Source organism: Esox lucius, chromosome 20, assembly GCF_011004845.1.
Source record: "Esox lucius isolate fEsoLuc1 chromosome 20, fEsoLuc1.pri, whole genome shotgun sequence".
NCBI classification, from domain to species: Eukaryota; Metazoa; Chordata; class Actinopteri; order Esociformes; family Esocidae; genus Esox; species Esox lucius.
Window position 1 is genome coordinate 3,910,596 of NC_047588.1, and position 25,220 is coordinate 3,935,815.

The 25,220-nt window shown below is 42.0% G+C and overlaps 1 protein-coding gene across 9 annotated transcripts in view; it reads right to left on the minus strand.

Moving 5' to 3' along the window:
- Nucleotides 1-25,220, minus strand: part of snap91a (synaptosome associated protein 91a) — a 71,646-nt gene that overhangs the window by 28,942 nt on the left and 17,484 nt on the right. For all 9 annotated transcript variants that reach the window (XR_004574912.1, XM_013132080.4, XM_013132082.4 and 6 more), the window contains 7 exons: nucleotides 18,486-18,628; nucleotides 13,911-13,986; nucleotides 13,549-13,651; nucleotides 11,917-12,010; nucleotides 9,795-9,906; nucleotides 9,318-9,424; nucleotides 9,173-9,214 (listed from right to left, as the gene is read on the minus strand). Coding sequence is in view for 8 of the 9 variants with exons in the window: in XM_013132080.4 (XP_012987534.1) it covers nucleotides 9,173-9,214; nucleotides 9,318-9,424; nucleotides 9,795-9,906; nucleotides 11,917-12,010; nucleotides 13,549-13,651; nucleotides 13,911-13,986; nucleotides 18,486-18,628 (677 nt within the window). In the remaining variant the exon portion in view is untranslated. The remainder of the gene's footprint in view (nucleotides 1-9,172; nucleotides 9,215-9,317; nucleotides 9,425-9,794; nucleotides 9,907-11,916; nucleotides 12,011-13,548; nucleotides 13,652-13,910; nucleotides 13,987-18,485; nucleotides 18,629-25,220) is intronic.

A 25,220-nucleotide genomic window follows, 5' to 3' on the forward strand; every position in this document is an offset into this window, starting at 1 on the left:
AGAATGTAGCTAGGACTAGTAAGGTATCTTTATTCCACTGCCAGGTTATGTTCATTGGGAAATACAGGAGCAATACATTTGGCAACAAGAAACATTTATTAATGGACACTTTTACCTCCCTATTTCACCCAGTTTCCAGCGGTTTTCCTCCCATTCATGTCGACTGAACCCAAAACTGATGTTTGACTGATCATTGCTAAGCTGCCAGAAATACTGTAGAGGCCAGAACTTTTAAGATAATGAGTAGTCATGTACTTTGATTATCTTCATCATTATCTGTGTATGAATTGCATCACGAACACCAGAAAACGTTATTTAAGAACTATATTCTGTTTATTGATTAGGAACCTGCTACTCTATCGGTACAACTACAGATATCTCCAAGGTAAAACTGCTTATGTCCCCACTGTATATGTTTCTCTAGAGTAAAAGAGAAACATATACAGTGGGGCAAAAAAGTATTTAGTCAGCCACCAATTGTGCAAGTTCTCCCACTTAAAAAGATGAGAGGCCTGTAATTTTAATCATATGTACATTTGAACAATAAGAGACAAAATGAGAAAAAAAATCCAGAAAATCTCATTGTAGGATATTTAAAGAATTCATTGGTAAATTCCTCTGTAAATTAAGTATTTGGTCACCTACAAACAAGCAAGATTTCTGCCTCTCACAGACCTGTATCTTTTTCTTTAAGAGTCTCCTCTGTCCTCCACTCGTTACCTGTATCAATGGCACCTGTTTGAACTTGTTATCAGTATAAAAGACACCTGTCCACAACCTCAAACAGTCACACTCCAAACTTCACTATGGCCAAGACCAAATAGCTGTCAGGGACACCAGAAACAAAATTGTAGACCTGCACCAGGCTGGGAAGACTGAATCTGCAATAGGTAAGCAGCTTGGTGTGAAGAAATCAACTGTGGGACCAATTAAAAGAAAATGGAAGACATACAAGACCACTAATAATCTTCCTCGATCCGGGGCTCCACGGAAGATCTCACCTCGTAGGGTCAAAATGATCACAAGAACGGTGAGCAAAAATCCCAGAACCACATGGGGGCACCTAGTGACAGAACTGCAGAGAGCTGGGACCAAAGTAACAAAGGCTACCATCAGTAACACACTACGCCGCCAGGGACTCAAATCCTGCAGTGCCAGACGTGTCCCCCTGCTTAAGCCAGTACATGTCCAGGCCCGTCTGAGGTTTGCTAGAGAGCATTTGGATGGTCCAGAAGAGGATTGGGAGAATGTCATATGGTCAGATGAAACCAAAATAGAAGTCCATCCATCCATCATCTTCCACTTATCCGGGGCCGGGTCGCGGGGGCAGCAGTCTAAGCAGGGATGCCCAGACTTCCCTCTCCCCAGACACTTCCTCTAGTTCTTCCTGGGGGACACTGAGGCGTTCCCAGGCCAGCCGGGAGACCTAGTCCCTCCAGCGTGTACTAGGTCTTCCCCGGGGTCTCCTCCCGGTGGGACGGGACCGGAACACCTTCCCAGGAAGGCGTTCCGGAGGCATCCGAAACAGATGCCCAAGCCACCTCAGCTGACCCCTCTCGATGTGGAGGAGCAGCGGCTCTACTCTGAGCTCCTCCCGGGTGACAGAGGTTCTCTAAGGGATCGCCCGGCCACCCTGCGGAGAAAGCTCATTTCGGCCGCCTGTATCCGGGATCTTGTCCTTTCGGTCATGACCCAAAGCTCATGACCATAGGTGAGAGTAGGAACGTAGATTGACTGGTAAATCGAGAGCTTCGCCTTGCGGCTCAGCTCTTTCTTCACCACAACAGACCGATACATCGACTGCATTACTGCAGAAGCTGCACCGATCCGTCTGTCAATCTCCCGTTCCATCCTTCCCTCACTCGTGAACAAGACCCCTAGATACTTAAACTCCTCCACTTGAGGCAGGCACTCTCCACCAACCTGAAGTGGGCAAGCCACCCTTTTCCGACTGAGGACCATGGCCTCGGATTTGGAGGTACTGATTTTCATCCCCACCGCTTCACACTCGGCTGCAAACCATCCCAGTGCATGCTGAAGGTCCTGGTTAGAAGGGGCCAACACGACAACATCATCTGCAAAGAGCAGAGACGAAATTGTGTGGTCCCCAAACCTGACACCCTCCGGCCCCTGGCTGCGCCTATAATTCTGTCCATAAAAATTACGAACAGAACCGGTGACAAAGGGCAGCCCTGCCGGAGTCCAACATGCACTGGGAACAAGTCTGACTTACTGCCGGCAATGCGGACCAAGCTCCTGATTCGGTCGTACAGGGACCTGACAGCCCTTAGCAAAGGACCCAGGACCCCATATTCCCCAAGCACCCTCCACAAGATGCCGCGAGGGACACAGTCGAATGCCTTCTCCAAATCCACAAAAAAAATGTGGATTGGTTGGGCAAACTCCCATGGACCCTCCAACACCCCGTAGAAGGTATAGAGCTGGTCCAATGTTCCACGGCCCGGACGAAAACCACACTGTTCCTCCTGAATCCGAGGTTCTACTATCGGCCATATTCTCCTCTCCAGAACCCTGGCATAGACTTTCCCGGGGAGGCTGAGAAGTGTGATCCCCCTATAGTTGGAACACACCCTCCGGTCCCCCTTCTTAAAAAGAGGGACCACCACCCCGGTCTGCCATCCCAGAGGCACTGTCCCTGACCGCCACACGATGTTGCACAGGCGTGTCAACCAAGACAGCCCCACAACATCCAGAGACTTGAGGTACTCAGGGCGGATATCATCCACCCCCGGTGCCTTGCCACCGAGGAGTTTCTTGACCACCTCTGAGCCCTCATCCTCTGCTTCCTCAATGGAAGACGTGACAGCGGGATTGAGGAGATCCTCGAAGTACTCCTTCCACCGCCCGACGACATCCTCAGTTGAGGTCAACAGCTGCCCACCTCTACTGTAAACAGCGTGGGTAGGGCACTGTTTCCCTCTCCTGAGGCGCCGGATGGTTTGCCAGAATCTCTTCGAGGCCAGCCGATAGTCCTTCTCCATGGCCTCACCGAACTCCTCCCAGGCCCGAGTTTTTGCCTCCACAACCACCCGGGCTGCAGCCCGCTTGGCCTGTCGGTACCCGTCAGCCGCCTCAGGAGTCCCACAAGCCAACCAAGCCTGATAGGACTCCTTCAGCTTGTCGGCATCCCTTACTTCCGGTGTCCACCACCGGGTTCGGGGATTGCCGCCTCGACAGGCACCGGAGACCTTACGGCCACAGCTCCGAGCGGCCGCTTCGACAATGGCGGTGGAGAACATGGTCCACTCGGACTCAATATCTCCAGCCTCCCTCGGGATCCAGTCAAAGCTCTGCCGGAGGTGGGAGTTAAAGATCTCTCTGACAGGAGACTCGGCCAGACGTTCCCAGCAGACCCTTACAGTACGCTTGGGTCTGCCGAGTCTGTCCAGCTTCCTCCCCCGCCATCGGATCCAACTCACCACCAGGTGGTGATCAGTTGACAGCTCCGCCCCTCTCTTCACACGAGTGTCCAAGACATACGGCCGCAGGTCAGATGAGACGACAACAAAGTCGATCATCGACCTGCGGCCTAGGGTGTCCTGGTGCCACGTGCACTGATGGACACCCTTATGCTTGAACATGGTGTTCGTTATGGACAAACTGTGACTAGCACAGAAGTCCAATGACTGAACACTGCTCGGGTTCAGATCAGGGGGGCCGTTCCTCCCAATCACGCCCCTCCAGGTGTCACTGTCGTTGCCCACGTGGGCGTTGAAGTCCCCCAGTAGAACAATAGAGTCCCCAGTCAGAGCACTTTCCAGCACCCCTCCCAGAGACTCCAAGAAGGTCGGGTACTCTGCACTGCCGTTCGGTCCGTAGGCATAAACAACAGTGAGAGACCTATGCCCGACCCGTAGGCGCAGGGAAACGACCCTCTCGTTCACCGGGGTAAACTCCAACACATGGCGGCAGAGCTGGGGAGCTATAAGCAAACCCACACCAGCCCGCCGCCTCTCACCATGGGCAACTCCAGAGTGGTGAAGAGTCCATCCTCTCTCAAGGAGTGTGGTTCTAGTCGGGATCACCTCTACGCACGGCTTGGGCTCTGGAACCACACTCCAAAATAGAAGTTTTTGGTAAAAACTCAACTCGTCGTGTTTGGAGGAGAAAGAATGCTGAGTTGCATCCAAAGAACACCATACCTACCGTGAAGCATGGGGGTGGAAACATCATGCTTGGGGCTGTTTTTCTGCAAAGGGACCAGGACGACTGATCCGTGTAAAGGAAAGAATGAATGGGGCCATGTATCGTGAGATTTTGAGTGAAAACATCCTTCCATCAGCAAGGGCATTGAAGATTAAACGTGGCTGGGTCTTTCAGCATGACAATGATCCCAAACACACCGCCCGGGCAATGAAGGAGTGGCTTCGTAAGAAGCATTTCAAGGTCCTGGAGTGGCCTAGCCACTCACCAGATCTCAACCCCATAGAAAATCTTTGGAGGGAGTTGAAAGTCTGTGTTGCCCAGCGACAGCCCCAAAACATCACTGCTCTAGAGGAGATCTACATGGAGGAATGGGCCAAAATACCAGCAACAGTGTGTGAAAACCTTGTGAAGACTTACAGAAAACTTTGACCTATGTCATTGCCAACAAAGGGTATATAACAAAGTATTGAGATTAACTTTTGTTATTGACCAAATACTTATTTTCCACCATAATTTACCAATAAATTCATTAAAAATCATACAATGTGATTTTCTGGATTTTGTTTTATTATTTTGTCTCTCATAGTTGAAGTGTACCTATGATGAAAATTACAGGCCTCTCTCATCTTTTTCAGTGGGAGAACTTGCACAATTGGTGGCTGACTAAATACTTTTTTGCCCCACTGTATAGTAGCGCAGTGAGGAGGTCTGTTAACTCTAACCTAGAACTATGGTTGCCTTGACAACATACCATTCTATTCATCTTACCATATATTAAGCAAAATATATCATATTTTGGGAAATGACAAGGGAGGTAAATAAGATGAAATGGGAACATTGTGAATTCAGAACAACAAATAGCACTTTGCTTCTGACTTGTTGAATACACTGAATTAATCAACTGCTATCAGTGTTTGAGAGTTTCTTGAGAGCATATTTTTCCTAGTCGTCTTCCTTTAAAGGTTTGGACATTTTACAAGAGGAATGATAGATCCATGTCTTCATGGGGACATTAGGCCATGCCCGGATACACAGAGGCCATTGTATTTAACAGTTCTTATATAAACAGGTACCAAAATCCATTTTATTCAACAGTAGCTGACTTTTGGACAGCATGATTGTGTCCAAGTATTTAGGTACATTTAAAGGCTGCTCAACACCGTTGGCAGTGATATTCCAAGAATTACTTTTTAAGCATCCTCACTAAAGTTAATGTAGTTCTACCAAAAATAATGACTAAATAAATTGTCTGTTTTTCCTGGAATGTTCTCGAATCTGTGCAGCATACAAAATAATATTTGCCTCGGCCAAATCATTTTATTCATTAAGAACATAACAGACCACAAGTACAACCTTCAGAAAGAGTGGTTTTACGGAGATGCCGTACAGTTGTTGTAACAAAAAATAAATTGTTCAATGCACAGCCACAAACAAGTAGGGGGGTTTAAATATATTTTTTCCTTGATTAGCGCTGTTCCACTGCTTTTGAAATCCTCTGCAGCTTAATGGGACCATAAATATCCACTACAAGTTGACATAGTGTTTCATCTGTTACAGATAACAGGCTGCTTTTTCCACAAAGAAATGAATACAGGCCAACTGCTTATGTTTTAGGTGAAATACAGGGAAATCTGGTGAACTGACAGGATTGGATGTGCTGCCCTTTAAAAGCCTCATCTGAATTCAAATAGGTATCGCGTATCGAGTAACCAAGTCATTCAACTGCCCAATAAATGACTACTGGGGAAGGACATTTAGTGTCACTTGATTCAGTGCCTAAGGAACCAAAAAAGAAACTTTCAAATTATCCTTCCTAACAAAATGCCTAAAAGTAATAATAGTGCAAGGATACTGCATGAGAAAGAGCCTAACAGAAACCACCTAAGAAACTTAAAAGGATACAGCCTAAATAGCTTGAAATAAGCCTATTATGAAGTGTAAAAGCATGCTTCATAAGAAAATGCCTGAGAGAATTATGCTTAAAGAGCCAGGTCTGGACATACGGAGTACCAATGATGCCTTTGAGTCTCTCCACAACATACATACACATACAGTATCTCACAAAAAAGTGAGTACACCCCTCACATTTTTGCAAATATTTGATTATAGCTTTTCATGTGACAACACTAAAGGAATTACACTTTGCTACAATGTGAAGTAGTGAGTGTACATCTTGTATAACAGTGTACATTTGCTGTCCCCTCAAAATAACACAACACACAGCCATTAATGTCTAAACTGCTGGCAACAAAAGTGAGTACACCCCTAACTGAAAATGTCCAAATTGGGGCCGAAGTGTCAATATTTTGTGTGGCCTCCATTATTTTCCAGCACTGCCTTAAGCCTTTTGGGCATGAAGTTCACCAGAGCTTCACAGGTTGCCACTGGAGTCCTCTTCCACTCCTCCATGACGACATCACAGACCTTGCACTCCTCCACCTTCCATTTGAAGATGCCCCACAGATGCTCAATAGGGTTTAGGTCTGGAGACATGCTTGGCTAGTCTATCACCTTTACCCTCAGCTTCTTTAGCAAGGCAGTGGTTGTCTTGGAGGTGTGTTTGGGGTCGTTATCATGTTGGAATACTGCCCTGAGGCCCATTCTCAGAAGGGATCATGCTTTGCGTCAGTATGTCACAGTACATGTTGGCATTCATGGTTCCCTCAATGAAATGTAGCTCCCAACTGCCGGCAGCACTCTTTGTACTCCTCACCTGGTTGAAGCCACACATACTTAACACCATCTGGTTCCAGTAATCCATGTCCTTAGTCTGCTTGTCTGCAGCAAACTGTTTGTGGGCCTACTTGTGTATCATCTTTAGAAGAGGCTTCCTTCTGGGACGACAGCCATGCAGACCAATTTGATGCAGTGTCCGACGTATGGTCTGGGCACTGACAGGCTGACCCCCCACCCCTTCAACCTCTGCAGCAATGCTGGCAGCACTCATACGTCAATTTCCCAAGGACAACCTCTGGATATGACGCTGAGCACCTGCACTCAACTTCTTTGGTCGACCATGGTGAGGCCTGTTCTGAGTGGAACCTGTCCTGTTAAACCGTTGTATGGGCTTGGCCACCGTGCTGCAGCTATGTTTCAGGGTCTTGGCAATCTATTTACGTAGAGCAACAATTCTTTTTTTCAGATCCTCAGAGAGTTATATGCCATGTGGTGCCATGTTGAACTTCCCAGTGACCAGTATGTGGGAGTGTGAGAGCGATAACACCAAATTTAACACACCTGCTCCCTTTCACACCTGAGACCTTGTAACACTAATGAGTCAAATGACACAGAGGAAAGGAAAATGGCTAATTGGGCCCAATTTAGACATTTTCACTTAGGGGTGTACTCTTTTGTTGCCAGCGGTTTAGACATTAATGCTTGTGTGTTGTGTTATTTTGAGGGGACAGCAAATGTACACTGTTATATAAGCTGTACACTCACTACTTTACATTGTAGCCAAGTGTCATTTCTTCAGTGTTGCCACATGAAAATATATATTCAAATATTTGCAAAAATGTGTGGGGTGTATTCACTTTTGTGAAATACTGTACATATACATGAACACATAGAAACTATGCTGCAGCAGTACATGTGCACCGGAGTCAGCAGCTTTGATGACTATATCAACCGAGCCCACAAGTATTTCTCTATATATTTTAGCTAATCAAAATATTGCAAGGCATGTTACCAAATGGAGAGGGATTTTTAATAAACTAAATGAACACTTTACATGAATTACATCCTCTTCAGCCTCTCTCTCACTCAACAACACAGTACACTGTCAGCGGTGTGTCATGCTTTCTGTGTAAGTCATCCACAGTCCCCGGATCAGCCAGGAATGCACCCCCGCCTTGACTAAAGAGCCTCCATAGCATTGATGGGAATCCTTTCTTTTCGGCCACAGTAAACCCTTGGATGACCAGATATGAAGGGTCTAGTTCTGTAGAAGCAGAGGAGCGTTTGACTCCACAACATCGCTTCCACCCACTAGATTGGTAAACATAAGGGTTACTGAATGGGGTGGAGAGTCAGTGGGACTACATATGGGATTACACATAACCTCTTAGTCATGGAAACTCCATAGTAACACTCGTGTCCTAAGATGAAATCAGTTCAAATAAATGAACTACAGGTCCTTTCTCAGGCACCGAACAGCACTGCAAGCTTTGTTCAATCTGTTCCTTCAGTCTCATCCAACTTCCTCCAATAATATATGTTGTAGGCTCAGTTCAATACACTCAAAAGGCACTCATTAATTTTTCTATAGTCTGCTTTGCTCCCAAAAAGCTAGCTTTATGCACTACATACTACTCACACTCTCAGCCTGTAAGATCAATCTGCACCTCTGGAAGAAGAGAGGGGGGACAGTGGCTGTCAATCACAAGAGAAGTCAAGCTCATTGGTTGCAGGGAGCACATAATAGATTCCAAGGGATACCCACCCCCCTTCACTGGGAAGAGTTTACCATTTCAGCAAAAAATACATACATATATATTTATACATATACACCTGTCCCATCTACGGAATTTTGGCTCAGAGAAGAATGAGATGGAGTCTTGTATTTCCTCAATAGGCGGGCAATAGGGCTATTTTCTGCTGGTTTGTTTTTCTTTGTTCATATTTTGTTTCTCTCAGTCCTGTTTTTTAATTTTGCTCATGTACAATAACAAATATATTTTCAGAAAGAATCTGTGCTTTCCATCTGTATGTTTTCAATAAAACTAAAAACGAATAACTTGATAGTCAAAGGCCAGGGACACTTTTACCAAAAAAGGACCAAATGTATAATTGGTGGATGCCACTAAAAAATTGTGTCCTGAAAGTGCATGCTCCACCAAAATGCATGCTCCACCAACACAAAGAACACAACAATACTGACATGCAATGCTGATAGAATTAAAGTACAACACAAATACTATGTTAGTCCAATGTTAGTATATTAGCAGACAGATTTACATCCCACTGAAAGGTTTAGAAAATAGGCTTAAAAGAAATATGGATTTACCTGAGTGAGTTCGGGGATATCATTTTTGTCAATTCCTATGGTCTGTAAAAGAAGACATGGACATTTATGTATTAACATAAATACATAATGAATATGGCTGAAGAATGAACTTGTTAAGTGTTCGGTGCCATGTTTTCTCTTTTACCTCAGCCATTTTGAACACCTCAGAGACCCTGGTCATTCGTGTCAAAAATCTCTTATAGATCTCCAGCCCATCTTTGCACTGTCCTCTTTTCATCTGGAAAAATTTCTCTGGAAGGAAAATGGAAATGAAATATTTGACAGTTAAGTGCTTACATAAAACAGTATTTACATATTTTGTCAATTCAAGTCCGGGTACATAGAGGGAGACAGAGAGGAATGGGCCCAGACAGTCGGCCGAGCTGGAGCTTGAAACCCCCAAGTCACTATGGGGCATGTGTGGTCTACGAATGACTCCAGCGCACACTTTAAGATTACCACAGGAAAAATATTGATGTTACATGTTATGTAACAAAAGTTACATAAGAATTTACCATATCAAATCTATTTACATGTATTAATTAACACTGAAATCTGTAATGTTTATGAAATAATAAACAGACATGATTATTGTTCTAGGAAGGAGAAAGTTAAGACTTGCCTAATAGGTTGATGATCCCATCGTTGTAGCAAGCATATAATTTGATCAGGTCTTTGAACATCAACAGGAAACATGCGTTGATAACTCCATTGGTCAGCTCATTGGGATGGACCTTGGTTAAGAAGTTAGGGTTAGATCATGTAAAGAATGTGACAAAGAAGGTGTAAAACTGATTGGTTGGTGTGTAACAGCTTGGGTTGAGTTGTCAAGGTATTTTAATACATTGTTGAGACACAGGGAACTAAAATAATAGATAAAGCAAGATGAGTAAATGTCATCTTGCCAAGAATGGACTTCATGTTACAGGCATTAAATACAAAATGGGCATGTATTTTTCCAATTTCTCAGTTTCAACATTTGATATGCTGTATTTGTACTATTTTCAACTAAATATAGGGATAAATGATTTGCACGTCATTGCATTCTGTTTATATATGCATTTTACAAAACGTCCCAAGCAGAGCCCTTACTGAGTGACTGAGCTCCCCTTGTTAAATAGCATAGTGGTTAAAAAGCAGACCTACAATCTACAGGTCCCGTGTTCGTATCTCCTCACAGTAAAAACAAAGAATGCGTTAACAATTATTCCGTATAGACTTCGCTGGCTATAACCTTCAGTATCTATGTTATAGTAAGCCTGAAATAAAACAGTTTATGGTTATATTGGGACTGTTTCTGGCATGGAAGTCTAGCTAGCATTTGCTCAATTCTCATGACTATTCCAGTAAGTTAGTAGATACTGGTAAACGCCTATTACTGGCTAATACGCTGTTAAAACGGCCATTCGCAAACACCATACAGTTCATAGACGCTTGTGGTGAAGGTAAAATTAGTAAGAAACGTTAGTCAGTTTAACACAATGCTTAATGGTGTCTAGCCAGTGATTCAGTGTGTCGTGCTGTGGTTTAGTGGATAAAGACAGTGCCTCACATGTGGGAGATCCAGGTTCGAACCTGGTGAAGGCAAAAGTATTCATACATTTTAATTGCAGGCCGGTTGAACTAGGCTTGCCTGGTTCCTTTTCTGCTTTGGTAACAGGGCTGTACATTTAGTAAATATTTTAGTGGCTTTAACAGGCCTACATTTTGTTTTGTAAAGATGGTTGATGTTGGTTTTCATTTAAGTAGATTTTGCAACAAATGCTTTAAAAGGAATGTCATTAACATCCACATTCAACAGCCACATTTAACAGAGTTGCATTTTTTAACCCTACACTTTGAGATGACAGTGTCTTAGACAATTCACCAAGCCTCCTAACAACAGAGGAAAGCCTTGATATAATCCTCTTCAGTAAATGGTTTTCCATGTTTAGCAATGCACTGCACAACTTTGTAGGTCCCAGCTATAGCTAGAATAATTTTCTGCATGTAGATCATACTCTTCTTTTCTATTCATACCTGGACCTGGTCTTGCCTATCACATCCATTAAGTATTTCTCAAGCATTGTTTCAAAATTATGCTGTACAGTCTGAGACTGACATGAGTACACTTTGGCAAAACTAATATATATTCTTCTGTTCAGGTATCAATAAATTGAAAAGAAGGTTTGCCAGCTGCCGGCAATGGCATAGGTTATCAGCACAGTATTTTTTATTTAGCTGGGAAGGAAGATGCAGATTGAGTGGAACCAGTTACATCATAGATCATTTGCTAATCAAAGTCAATCAAAGTTGTGAGAACTATAATCTTGAAAATATAATCTTGCAGTGAAAACAAAAACAATTTCAACCATGATTCAATTCAAACCAACACATATGAAATATGCTGTGAAATAACAATGACATTATTATTTTTATTGACCAGTGTATTGTATATACTGCGTGTTGTGTTACTCTACAATTGTCTACATTAAAAGGATCTATCTAGAAACACATGAGGTTCTTCTCACCATCATCCTCATTAAACATTAGATTGATACTAATCAACATCAATTTCCTCATTATCCTCCTCATTATCATTAACATCAGTATCATCATCTTTTTATCGTCCTCATTATTAACATCAGTATCATCCTCAACTGCATTATCCTCCTCCTCAGTGTCATTCTTCTCATTATCATAAGCATCATATTCAACCTTATTATCCACATTACAGTCTTCCTCATCACCATCATCATACTTACATCAAACTCCAACAAGGCATCTATCTGGCTCTGCAGAGTGGGCATTCCTTTCAACAGCTTCTCTACGGGCATCATCCTCATCACCCCCTCCGCTCTGAGACAGATCAGACAAACTGTTGCTTAGACAGACAGATGGACACACAGGAGCATAGAGATGGCACAAAATGATGGGGAGAAACGTCTTAAAAAAGAAATATACGATGACTTCTATCTTAGGAAGTTGTGCGTTTTTTTGATTGACATTTTGTATTTCACTTTTCTTACGAGAGGACATTAGTAAGGCTATTGGGAGCCAGATCATTTACGTAGAGAGAAACAAAGACAAAGGGCACAGTCAACAGAGCACACAAGATTTATGTTTTGTTTTTGTATCTGTTGTTGCGCCCTTGATCCAGACAGATAACCCTAATTGATTTGGATGTGGCAGCCCCCAGCACCTCTCAGGTTGCATGAAGAGCAGATGTTATATTTTGATTGGATATTGGGTGACTAAAATACACAGTCCTTTAAGTGTTTTAAATCTGCTAAGTGGTACTAACAATTTCATAATTACTAGAAGCGCAACGGCAAGTCTTCTTAACATACATTTTGAATGCTACAGATTAGACACCTGACATGAGAAATGTTGTCAAACCAAACGCTATTAGTCCTCGTGGCTGTTTGGGTTGCATTCAGATCGGCTGGCACAGACTGACCTTGTGGTGTCTGACAGCAAAACCCATCAATCTGGTCAGGAGGCGGAGTAACAGTTTACATGCTTTGTATTCATCAGACTGTTTCTGTACAGGCACGACAATGGACAGCCCACTCGTTGCTGCCCTCAACCACAGTCTAGCCCTGGCCACTTACCCATGCCGAGAATCTCAACGCAGCTCATAACTCCTACCAACTTGCTCAAAGTGCCCTCCGTGGTCATGTTTTGCTGACGAAACTCAGCAAATGAGTTGCAGAGTGGCGAAGAGATTAATAAACTCATCAACTAATGGGACACACTCAAGATTTCAGAGACAACTAATTTTCCATTTTTGAATAGAACGTGTACAAATTCTGAATCAGACAAAAGCAAATGCACATGTCATACAATTAGAAACACCCATCCATAATGTTCTGTGTCACTTTTGGATTCCACTTCGCATATGGAGGCTGCATTGTTGCACACTTCCTGGAAGCGTATGGAGGCTGCATTGTTGCACACTTCCTGGAAGCATATGGAGGCTGCATTGTTGCACACTTCCTGGAAGCGTATGGAGGCTGCATTGTTGCACACTTCCTGGAAGCGTATGGAGGCTGCATTGTTGCACACTTCCTGGAAGCGTATGGAGGCTGCATTGTTGCACACTTCCTGGAAGGATTAATTTGCCCCTACACCCTCAGCCCTTCTGGCTCCCTCAATTGGTTGGCACACATGAATGTTGGGATTTGGGAATTAGCAAGGCAGGTCAGGTAAATGTAATTCTGCCTATTGCCATTTTCTCTCTTTCTGCGCTTTCCTATGTAATGGGGGTGTTATTTGCATGCAGCACTTAACACTAATACTATCAAAACAATAACATTAAATAGAACTCAATTGAAATGCAAATGTAGAAATAAAATCATTAGATGATGATAACAAGTTACGGAGAGAAAACATACCCCTTCTTCACCCTGCAAAAGTCGAAAGACATCTGTCGGTAGGCAAATGCTTTCTCGTTGAGGTACCGGCTGTAGCGTCTGATAAAAGTGGACATGTCGTAGCCTGGAGACAAAACAACAGGTCAATGTCTCCTCCATATCTCAGTACGAACAACACCCTACCAGGGTCTGTTTCCATCACCTAAGAAACCAGTTTCAATCGCCATGGGAACCCGTGTTGATCAGCATAGAGTTTTTTTTCTTATTTGGCTGATAAATGCAGCAGATGAATATGGGGTCAAATCTAATTTTATTCAGTATGTAAAAAAATACTCTGATTTAGAATTTAATTTCCGATAGTAACAAATTGATAGCAAACTCACCGTGGGAACCTGTTTTGTCCAGAAAGTTACTGAGGTTGAATAGAGTGTTCCTGGTGGCGAGGAACTGGAGGAACCTCTGAGGTCAGAGAAAGAGACAAGATACAGTATATTATCATCACAGGAGTGAGGAGACATAATCCATATTTCAAAGTAACAAGCATTAAGACTTATGTAAAACAACCAGTCATTTTAACAAGTACTAATGAAAACATTTGTTTAGTTTTATTCCATGATAAAATATTACTACTCATTTTTAATTATTAATCATTATTTTGGTATTTAGCAGGTTTGGCAAGTGTGACAGAATGAAAAAAGGAAGGCTAAAACAGCTGGTGAATTTGGTCAGTAACTTACTTACAGAAAGAACCATTATGGGTTCCATATACAAAGAATGATATGATATGATTCTGTGAGCAGTCCCTCCTATCACTTAACGAGGATTTTACCTTTTTACTCAAAATAGTTTTACCAAACAGAAGCTGTCTTTTTTAGTCAGAGGCTGTTGAAAGTACAAAAAAAGTACTTGTCCCTACCAGGCTTGTGAATCTACGCATACACACCACAGCTATCATAGCTCTAACAATGTGGTTGTGTGAGTCTCTAACAGGGAGAAAGGCACATCATTAACACATACAGTGCTGTTTGAAAGTATGTGAGCCTCAAGAGCAATAATACAGCTGTGGAAAAAATTAAGAGACCGCTCTTTAGCATGTATGGCAGCCATTCCATTCCAGTGTCTGTTAAATTCCAACACAAGCACACCTCATTTTATTTAATGAGGTACTCTATTGCAATAGGACCAGCTAGATGGCAAAAACATTAGTACCTCAAAATGGTAATTTGAATAACATTTTTACTATTCAGCATGACAAAAGAGTTGATAAGAAAAGCTTTGAGTGAGGAAAAGAAGGGTTAAATTCTGTCTTTACTGGCAGAGGGATACAGTGAGCGTCAGGTTGCTTCAATCATGAAGATTTCAAAGATGGCAGTTCATAAGAACAAGGTCAAGCAACAGATATTGGGAACAATAAAGCTACAGACTGGCAGAGGGGGAAAAAAACTCCACTGACCAAGATAAACATCAACTCATTCGAATGTCACTCAACAAACACAGGATGACATCAAGTGGCCTACAAAAAGAATGGCAAACCGCAGCGGGGTGAAATGAATGGCGAGTACGGTTCAAAACAGCCTCTTAGTGGCAGGGCTGAAGTCGTGCAAAGCTAGAAAAAAGCCCTTCATCAATGAAAAGCAAAAAAGAGCCAGGCTGAAGTTTGCAAAAGACCAAAAGGATTGGGGGTGTAGTAGCAAAATTGAATTAAAAAGAAATGAGTGCAGGTGAAAAATAAGTGAACCCCAAGTAGCACTGGTTAAATCAAGTATGTATGTAGAATCAGGTGTGTAAATAATTGGGCACCAAATGAATCAAAGGAGGGATCTTTAGGAAAGTGTAATATAATCATACTGTAGATTAAGGATGCATTATGCAATGTTTGGCCACTGATAAAAGTGCCGCTGTCAAGCCCAAAATGGTCCTTGTAATTTGTGTACCAAAAAGATGCACATGCCAGTTTGTGCCCAATGTCATCAAGACCACCTGCTTTCACGTTTGGAATTTTATGGCTGATGTATGATGTTAATTCTACTTAATGATTATGCACATATAAACCAAATATTTATCTTCCAGCCTAAAATGGACAAATAATATTTCCTTGATTGCAAAAGTCCCGAACTGCATCTTTAAGTGGTTACAAGGAGTCAACAAAGAATATCACAATGATTGGAGTGGGTGGATGAGAAGAAAATGATGCTGCTCAATCACCTACTTCATGACAAATAGTCTCTTATGGAGACATTGTGAAGTACTACAAGAATAACACACATAATACATGCACACAAACACACGTGTCAATGGAAGCACACGTGCACACACGACTGGGTTTTTATTAACACAACATTAAATATCCAGGAACTCTTTAAACATTATGACAAAATGTGCTCTCAAGTTAAGGGGGCTATACTTGTTCTGCTCCTCCCCTTCCTCATTTAGACAGTTACTAACCCTAACCTTAAGTTGTTGTAGTGACATTTCAGTGACAAAGGTAGATCGGTTGAATCCAGATTCATTAACATTCCCTTGTTTTTGTCTATTTTAAATAGTTGGTGAGGCAGACTAGGAGGACACAGAAAGTTGATAGGATTAAGAATGGGATTGAATCCCGGCCTCCAGGGTTGTGCTTGTACCATAAACCCATGGGGCCTGCACCACACCTAAAGACAAGGCAATTTCTGAATTGTAAAAATGATTTAAGGGCAGTGAACTACTGAGTAAGGTATTAGTTAGCTTTGGTATTTGGTAAAGCGGTTACCTTGGCAGCTTTCTCCCATGAATTTTATAACGTTGCTTAGCAACAAAAACCCTTCCTCCTAAAAGACAAACTGAAGATATCTGTCATTAATATGTAAGTATTGCAGAGGAGGTCTTCTTAGTTGTGAAATACAGGGCCGTCCACTCATATTGGCACACTTAGTAAATATGAGCAAAACGGGCTGTGAAAAAGATATTGATTTTCCTCTTGATCTTTAATTTGAAATATTAACTAAAATCTAACCTTTAATTACAGTGAAATAATGGGGATTTTCTTTTTATTTGTATCATAAAAAAATGAATCTCTCCAGATCCTTCAGATTCTGAGGTCCACGTTTGTAGACTTTCCTCTTCAGCTCATCCAGCAGATAGTCTATGGGCTTTAAGTCAGGGGATCGTTAGGGCAATCGCTAAATCTTGATTGTGTGGTCAGTGAACCATTTTTGTGTTGATTTTGAGATCGCAGACCTGCTGGAAACTGTATCTTAACAAGTTGTCCAGGGCTTTTGGAAGGAAAATCACCCCTCAACATCAAACATCCACCACCATACGTCACAGATACTGCATGGATATCTTTCAGTCTATGCCTAACACACCAGTGGTGTTTTCTTCTAAAAGGCTGTTTTGGTCTCATCTGACATACCTCACTTCAATTAAACAGGCCCCTAAACAGCAAAATAACTGAGCATCCCTGAGTCAGTGTAATACTGAGTCAGCAAAGCTGCCCCAGAATATTACAACATAGCAAATGATGCTTGCCAGCAAAAGGCACATGATAGTTTGAGGAAACACAGTTGGTAGATTTAGCAGATTAAGCCTATGCCGATTATGGCTGTAGATCCTCACATCTTCCTTATTAGCTAACAATGGAGAGTCTGGAAATTATATTACAGTTAAGGTAAGGGTACGGGTTAGTGTTAGAGTAGGGGTTAAGATTTATGGTAAGAACAATCACTAAAAAACACTAAAGATACACTTGAAGCATGTTACCTTATGAAATGCAATCTCTAAATCTTAACCATTAAGGCAACCATTAAACATCCCTCTCCTGTCATTTTGCCAACAGACCTAGTATCATTTTGCTATAATAAAAAAAAAATGAACTGTCTTCCAATTTTCTCCCCCCACAGCGTGGGACATTAGAAGAACATAACCTGTTGCATATCCTGTCACACTGCTCGCTCAACCAGTATGTTTTCACTGCAAGAAAGCTTGCAGTTGCCCAAACTAACACAAGGAGTTGCTAGAGCACAAAGTGACAAAGACAACCCAGTCTAACCCAGTTCAGGCCCAGTTCAGGCCCAGTTCATCGTATGTCTTCAAAAAACATGGTAACTCTGTTGTGTTACAAATGACAACCTTAATGCGTGTCTTACACCCCACTGATTTGTAGTTCACAGATGTTAAGACTAGATTTCATTATCACAGCGTGTCCACTTGACATGACAATGCGCTCTGTGAACATTTCCTGTATCTGCCTCAGAATGGGTAATGGTCCTAAATGTAAATGGACTACAAATTTTGCTCTGTCTCTCTCTATCTGTCTCTATCTCGGTCTGTCTGTCTCTGTCCCTCTTAATGTCTGTCTGTCTATGTCTGACTCTCTGTCTATCAGTATCCATCTATCTCTCTCTGTGTGCCTCTGTCCGTCTTTCTTTCACTCTCGCTCTCTCAACTTGATCTCTCTTAATTCAATTCAAACAACTTTACTGGCATGACATAACAATGTATTGTACATTGCCAAAGCACACTCAGGATTATCAATAGGACAATAATTTGAACGAACTCTCCCTCTCTTTACCTCTCTCCCATCTGTTTAGCCATATGAAGGCTGTACAGGCAGTAAACAGAAGATATATTTACCACAAAATATCTGCTTATCTTATTGTCTTGGCTTTGGTTACAGTGAAGGAAAGAACCATTTACAAAACTAGTGAATGAGGAACCGGCTGATTGAATGAATGTAGTGGCCAACCGCCTCCACCGGTCGTCCCAGTTCTAAATCAATCCCTAATTAGACAGGCAAAATTAAAACCAGCACAATTCTGGGTCTTGAGGACTGGAGTTGAGAACTACCGTTATAAACTGAAAATCCACCCAGCACGTGCTCTACAACCAAAGCATGCCAATGGGAAACAACGACATCCCAACCCATGTGACTGAAAGCCGAACGGTAGGAAAAGCAGTGGTGGCGATCTGTCACTCACCTCGTTGCCGGCGACCATCATGTGGTGCGTGGTGATCAGGGCTTTGAAGACCACCACCCAGCTGGCATTGGTGGCCCTCTCAAACAACGTGTCTGCCATCTGGGGGATGTTTACATTGGACTCCTTAGTAGCCTCAATCAGATCTGGCGGTAAAGAACAGACAGTAGTGTTTAATGCAGAATTCCAACATTAACATCTAAAATTAATCTCTAAAACCCATATACAGAACTCAGCATAAATGAGTACACCCCAACAGGTGTCTCAGAAAACCTCTCTCTCTTTAGAACGAATACTTTATATGGGATCCCATACAATAAAATATTCCAGCAACTCTGGTTCAGTGGTTGCAAAAGAGATTTGTCAGTAGAAAAAAACTAAACAAAAAAGTTTTTGAACAACATGATTTCAGATCATGGTGCAAAAATGTGTACACCCCAATGAAGCTTTCAAGAAATAAACTTGGTAAAATGCTAATTACAGTTTCTCTCAATTGCTAAAACACCAAACCCTATTGTCTGAACCAAATGCTCAGTTGCCTGAACCCACTGATTGAATCAATCATTCTTTTGGCAAAACCACAAGCACTTTTCACCTGTTCAGACACACTTTCATTGTGATGCACCCGTGCTGCATAATGGTGAGCACAGGTGAAAAAAGTCAAACACAATTAAAGCACAGGTGTCACCACTTGAACACAACAACTCAAAATGTATCACACTTGTGGCTAATGATGTGAGGGAACATATAGAGTAAGCCAGTTCAGAGAGCACTGGTTTGTGAGGCCCTACAATGGATAGAAATCAGAGAGGAAGAGTTCATGTGAGAGGAAGTTGAGGTGGTCAGCGAAGAAAAAGAACAGTAATATCTGATGAAATCAGAGCTACTGTGATTGACCATGTTCTTGTCCATGATATGAGCATGAGAGAGGCTGGACAAAGGGTACAACCAAACATCAGTAGATTCACTATGTCCACCATAATCCGAAGATTTAGAGAAGAGAACAGATAATTACCTTTTTTTGACATTATAGTCCAGTATGTAAATGTTGACAGCAATTACTGTATGACATACTATATACTGTACCACAGTATACTGTAAGTAAATATATGTTTCAGTACATCACTGTACCAATGTACTGTAGTAATGTAATGGAGGGTTGGTCTAACTGTTCATAGGCCTAGTATTCCATGTATATTTTTTGTAACTCCATGCTCTCTTTTTGTAGAATTGAAAGACTGCCACATGGGGGTGGGAGGACAGGCATGTTCTCCCCACACCAAGAGACCCTAATTGTTGATATGGTCCATGAGAACAATGCCATTAAACTGAGTGACATTCAGCAGAAGATCATTGAGGACCATGTACATTTTGAGGGTATCAACAGTGTCAGCCTCTCCTCAAGCGCAACAGACTGCTCATGAAACAGCTATACAGAGTGCCGTTTGATCGCAACTCAGACAGTCAAAGAGCAAAGATTCCAATATGTACAGGTTGGCATATATCCAGACACATTCAATGTTGATTACTCCAAGTAGTGATTTACTGTAGTGGCCTAAATCACTTTTTCTGTATCACTTGCAAAACAATATCTATTTCTACAGAAGGTTTTTCAACTGGATGCAATGGAAAGAACCCATAAATACATCTACATGGATGAAGCTGGGTTTAATCTCACCAAAAGGAGAAGGAGAGGCCGTAATGTGATTGGCCATCGGACCATTGTTGGTGTTCCTGGGCAGCATGGTGGCAATGTTACATTATGTGTTGCCATCAGCAATCATGGGGTTGTCCACCATCATGCCAACCTGGGGCCCTACAACACTCACCAGCTCCTCATTTTCCTCAATCACATGCGAGATGCTCTGTTAGGGCAGCAGGATGAGCATCCCATCTATGTTGTTGTTTGGGACAATGTGAGTTTTCACAGAGCCCTCCAGGTTAAAGAGTGGTTCAATATGAACCAAGGTTTCATCAATCTTTGCCTTCCACCGTACTGCCCTTTCCTAAACCCCATTGAGGAATTCTTCTCCTCATGGCGGTGGAAGGTATATGAACGCCAAACTTACACCAGGGTAAATCTCCTGCACGCCATGGGACTTGCCTGTGGTGACATAGGTGTGGAGGCATGCCAAGCCTGGATACGGCATGCCAGGGTTTTTTTCCCCCATTGCCTGGCCAGACAAAATGTGGCCTGTGATGTGGATGAAGTCCTGGGGCCTGACCCAGTATGGAGACATGATGCTGTGGCTGAGTAATGCACTTATTTGTATATTTTTGTACTTTATTTTTACATGGGCTTACTGTACACAAGTGGCAAACGCATAAGATTTCTATTTGTTTTTACAAGTGCTACGTGTAAATGCACAAGATTTCTGTTTTGTCTTTTTGTACAAGTGTTAAATGCACAGGTTTTTTTTTGTTTTGCAACATGCATTTAGCCAACAGTGAACAAACATGTATTTCTCCAGCTTCATGTCCTGAGCATTGTGTTTTCTATTTTTCTACGTAGTGTTTAGTGACTGTTCACTAGTGTTTAGTGACTGTTCACTAGTGTTTTTTGACTCGGGGCACGATTTGACAACATAGTTCAGTTTTGAGCACAGATTGGACAGATTGGACACAGATTGGTTTTGAGGTGAAAGTTTGGTTTTGCAAGAAGAGTCTGAGGTTTTGTGAATGTAGCTTGAAAATTGGGTTTTGTGTTCACAGTTTAGAGAAAAGGAGAGCAGCTTTCAAGAAATGTCTTAGCAATCGAGAAACTGTAACTAGAATTCAACAACAGACGAGTCTAACCAATCATCACACAGGTTGCTGCAAGATAATTGACAATTAAGGGTGGTATTTAACCTATTAAAATCTCCCAGTCAATGGTGACATTTTTGGCATCACATGGGAGAGAAATGTCACAAGTCTTGAGAAAGAAAGTGATTTCTTTACACAAAAAAGGTCAGGGCTACAAGACAATTAGTAAAGCATTGCTAATCAATTGGAATACAGTAGCAAAAGTTAATAAAAATTTCTAAAAGGATGGACTTGTAGCAAGCATTCTGAGATGTCCAGGCTGTCCACGGAAACAAACACCTCGAGGAAAATCGCCATGCAATTTCATCACAGTTAGCTAAAGCTTTAGAAAGCCAAACTGGGGTGACTGTTTCACATGACGCAATATGACGTTCAGGAGTGGCATACAAGGGTGTCATCCACAAAGGAAGCCACTAATAAAGCCCATGCACAAAAAACCCTGTTTAGCATTTGCCAGGGCCCATGTTGACAAATTTGGGACTCCATACTTTGGTCAGATAAGACAAAGGTCAATCTTTTTTAAACTGATGCCATCCAAACTGTATGGTGTTTCAAGTGGGAAGAGTACAATGATAACTGCATGGTACCCACAGTAAAGTATAGCGGTGGCATTGTTCTTTTGTGGGGTTGTATGAGTGCTGCAGGTGTTGGGGAATTGCACTTCATTGAGGGCATTATGAATTCACAGATGTACCGCAAAATACTGAAAGAGAAGATGCTACCATCTCTCCACACCCTGGGTCGCTGTACACTCAACATGATAAGGACCCAAAACATACATCCAAGGCCACTGCTGCATTTCTGAGGAAGAAGAGGGTGAAAGTGATTCAGTGGCCAAGTAGGTCACCTGACCTCAACCCAACAGAACACCTACTGTATGGGGAGTTCCGAAAAGACAGGTCGAGCATCATTCTCCGTCCAGCATCCAGGCTCTGAAAAAGCTCATTCACCAAGAATGTAGAAAGATAGACGTGGCAGCATGTCACCAATTTGTTCACTCCATGTCCAGAAGAGTTGGTGCTGTCCTTAATGATCATGGAAGCCATACAACATTTTAGATTTAGTAGGATTTGTTGTAGTGTGTACTCATTTTTGTAGGGTGTATCTCATTTGAATAAATTTTATTTTCTTATCCTAATTATGTAAAATGTCAGCTAATTGTTCTGGTGCTCACTGAGAAATGGATATAAATCTTCATTTTCAAAGGGGGTGTACTCATTTATGTTGATAACTGTGTCATCATGTATCCCATCAGGTCTATGGTAACAGTGACAATGATTTCCACAGACAAAGAGGTTGTCAACTCTCCTTGTGCTTTACAGTGAGTGAAATTGATGTAAATGTCACTGTATTTTCAGCCCTTTAACACACTTAATTAAAAGGTGCAAGCCTAAGTTTCTACTTTCTGGAACAAGTTAGTTACGTTGGATGGCCCTGAACTGTCAGACACTTCGGTTTTGTACATGGTGTCCTTTCATCAGCCAGTCATTCTGACATTAGCGTGGTACAGAGGTAGGGTTCCTTCGAGTGAGAGCGAAATTAGGCGTCAGTCAGGCCAGCAAGAGAGAGAACAAAAAAGAGAGAAAAAGGAGAAACAGTGTAGAGAGAAAGACAAAGTGAGAGAGGGAGAATACAGCCAAAGCCAGAGAGAATATTGCTGTCTGAACAGACAGAGTGGGAGATCTCAAGATGTTCTGCCTCCCCCTCACACAAATCAGCCGACATGAGCTTGGCGAAAATCGATTCTCTGCAGTGGAATAACACATTTCCTCAGTCCCGCTGTAACAGTTGTCATTCAAGTTTCAAATACACATTTCTGATAGCCAAGATAATGTAAATCAGTTTGGAAGAGAGTTGTTCCCCATGTATGAATCGCTTCAGTCCGAGGCAAAAGCCCCTATTCAGCAAAGAGGCTATTAGGAAAAACTAAGTTCATGCAAGGTAAAATTGTGAGTCACCCACAGTACAATTTATCTCTGTCACTCTGCCAAGAGTCAGAACCAACTAAGAGACAGGTATTGGATTTTTCAACTTCAGATTTATATCCATTTCTATTTACCAATGTGTCAAAAAACATTTTGTCAATTTTGATTTGTTGTAATGAGATCTTCCTAGTGAAGATTTAGAAAGTCTAATTGAGATGGACAGCACAGGGGGACATGTTAATGTGGCAGACAAAGTGGCACTACTTTGTCTACTAAGATTGATGGAGGAATGCAAGGAGTTGAAGAAGGATGGAGGGAGAGGAATAAAGCAGAGAGGGATGCTCTGAAGGCCTACCATGCAACCATTTTTTAGTATGTATTGTCTCACAATACCATAATCCTAGCATGCAAAAACTGCATCAAAATACGGAATATTTGAATGACTTTGGGGTTTCGTTCGTGTTTTCTTTTTCAATTATTTTGTTAACAAATGGTAAATAATGTCTGAGTGTAAAATGATATAACATGTTTCCGAAGGTGTACATAATCAAAGAGGGACACCTGTAAATAAGCACCACCGGAAATGCATGAATAATTGAGATCAGGTGATTGACTTGGCCATTGCAGAATATTCCACTTCTTTGCTTTAAAGCAGTGGCTCCCAACCTTTTTCAGTTACTGTACCCCCAAAAATAATTTGCACTGCTTGGAGTACCCCTGAAGTACCCCCTCATGTTCATGTGTTTTCAAGTACCCCCTTTGGAAAGGCCAAGTACCCCCAGGGGTCCTAGTACCCCTGGTTGGGAACCACTGCTTTAACGAACTCCTGGGTTGCTTTTGCAGTATGTTTTGGGTTACTGTCCATCTGTAAAGTGAATATTTTGTTAAACAGACAAAATTACGACACTTGTGTCAGTGTCCAATTATTTCTGGACCTAACTATATATGCATATGGTCAATACCATCCTGCGTCTGTTTGCTCTGATGCAGGTCAGATGACAAAACGCTCACAATGAATTGATCCTGACTGTGTGGATCCTTCTATCATTTCCAGGTAACTCAGCTAAAGTCAGGTTTGTGACAGATTTTCTCAAGATGAATATCATACCCCAATGCCAACCTTCCCTGTAATTGTTAATGGTGAGAGGTTAGCATACTTTTGGGTTATGATGAGTTCACTAGAACCACAGGGCAGTTCACCTAATATGGATTTAAATACCCTCAAAATCAAAGCTGTTGGTTTGCACTTTGACCTCCTAGTAGTGGTTTCATTTACAATACAGTTTGCCTGAGTGCAGAGGCAAATTAACAAATGTGTCAATAAATTGTTCAAAGATGTTCGCAAGACACAGTATATTACACCCACCTGGTAATTCTGTGGGCTAAGTAACAGCATCTTCACTTTGACTACTTGACTGCAGAGTCTCTAAACCGAGCAAGAGCCAAAACATAGAAACCGACAAATACACAGTTGGACAAGGGTGTTGTTGCATAGGTAATAAAACTGACTTGTTTCCTATTCACTCAAGTTAATTCTGGGGCCTTGTTAGACCAATCCTGCTGCTTCCTCGCTGATGCTTCCAGAGGGCTTATCCAGGCAAAGGAAGTAACAAGTGTTACTCCCTGGAGCAACACACCAAAGAGCAGCAAATTGAGACAAGGAATCCACTATGGTCAGTAGATCGCTCTTAAATCCAAGATCCTTCATGATTACAATTCTCCCTTCACAATTTGGTGCTTCGCAATTATAGCATAGCCTCATTGCAGTCGAAGTTCGATACAATCTTTTTAGCTTTTTTGATGCACTTTATTCACTCAACAAGGTTAAATTCTGGGTACTAATCAGGTACTAAAGTTGTAATAAGCTTATGAAGTTCACTTAACAAATCTTCCACATTTAATAGGTATACATACTGTATACTGTAAATAATGAATTTGTAAGTCCAAAAGCTGATCTAAGCATCTCAGCTTTAATGAGCAGAGTGGTCAATAAAATACACTATAGATG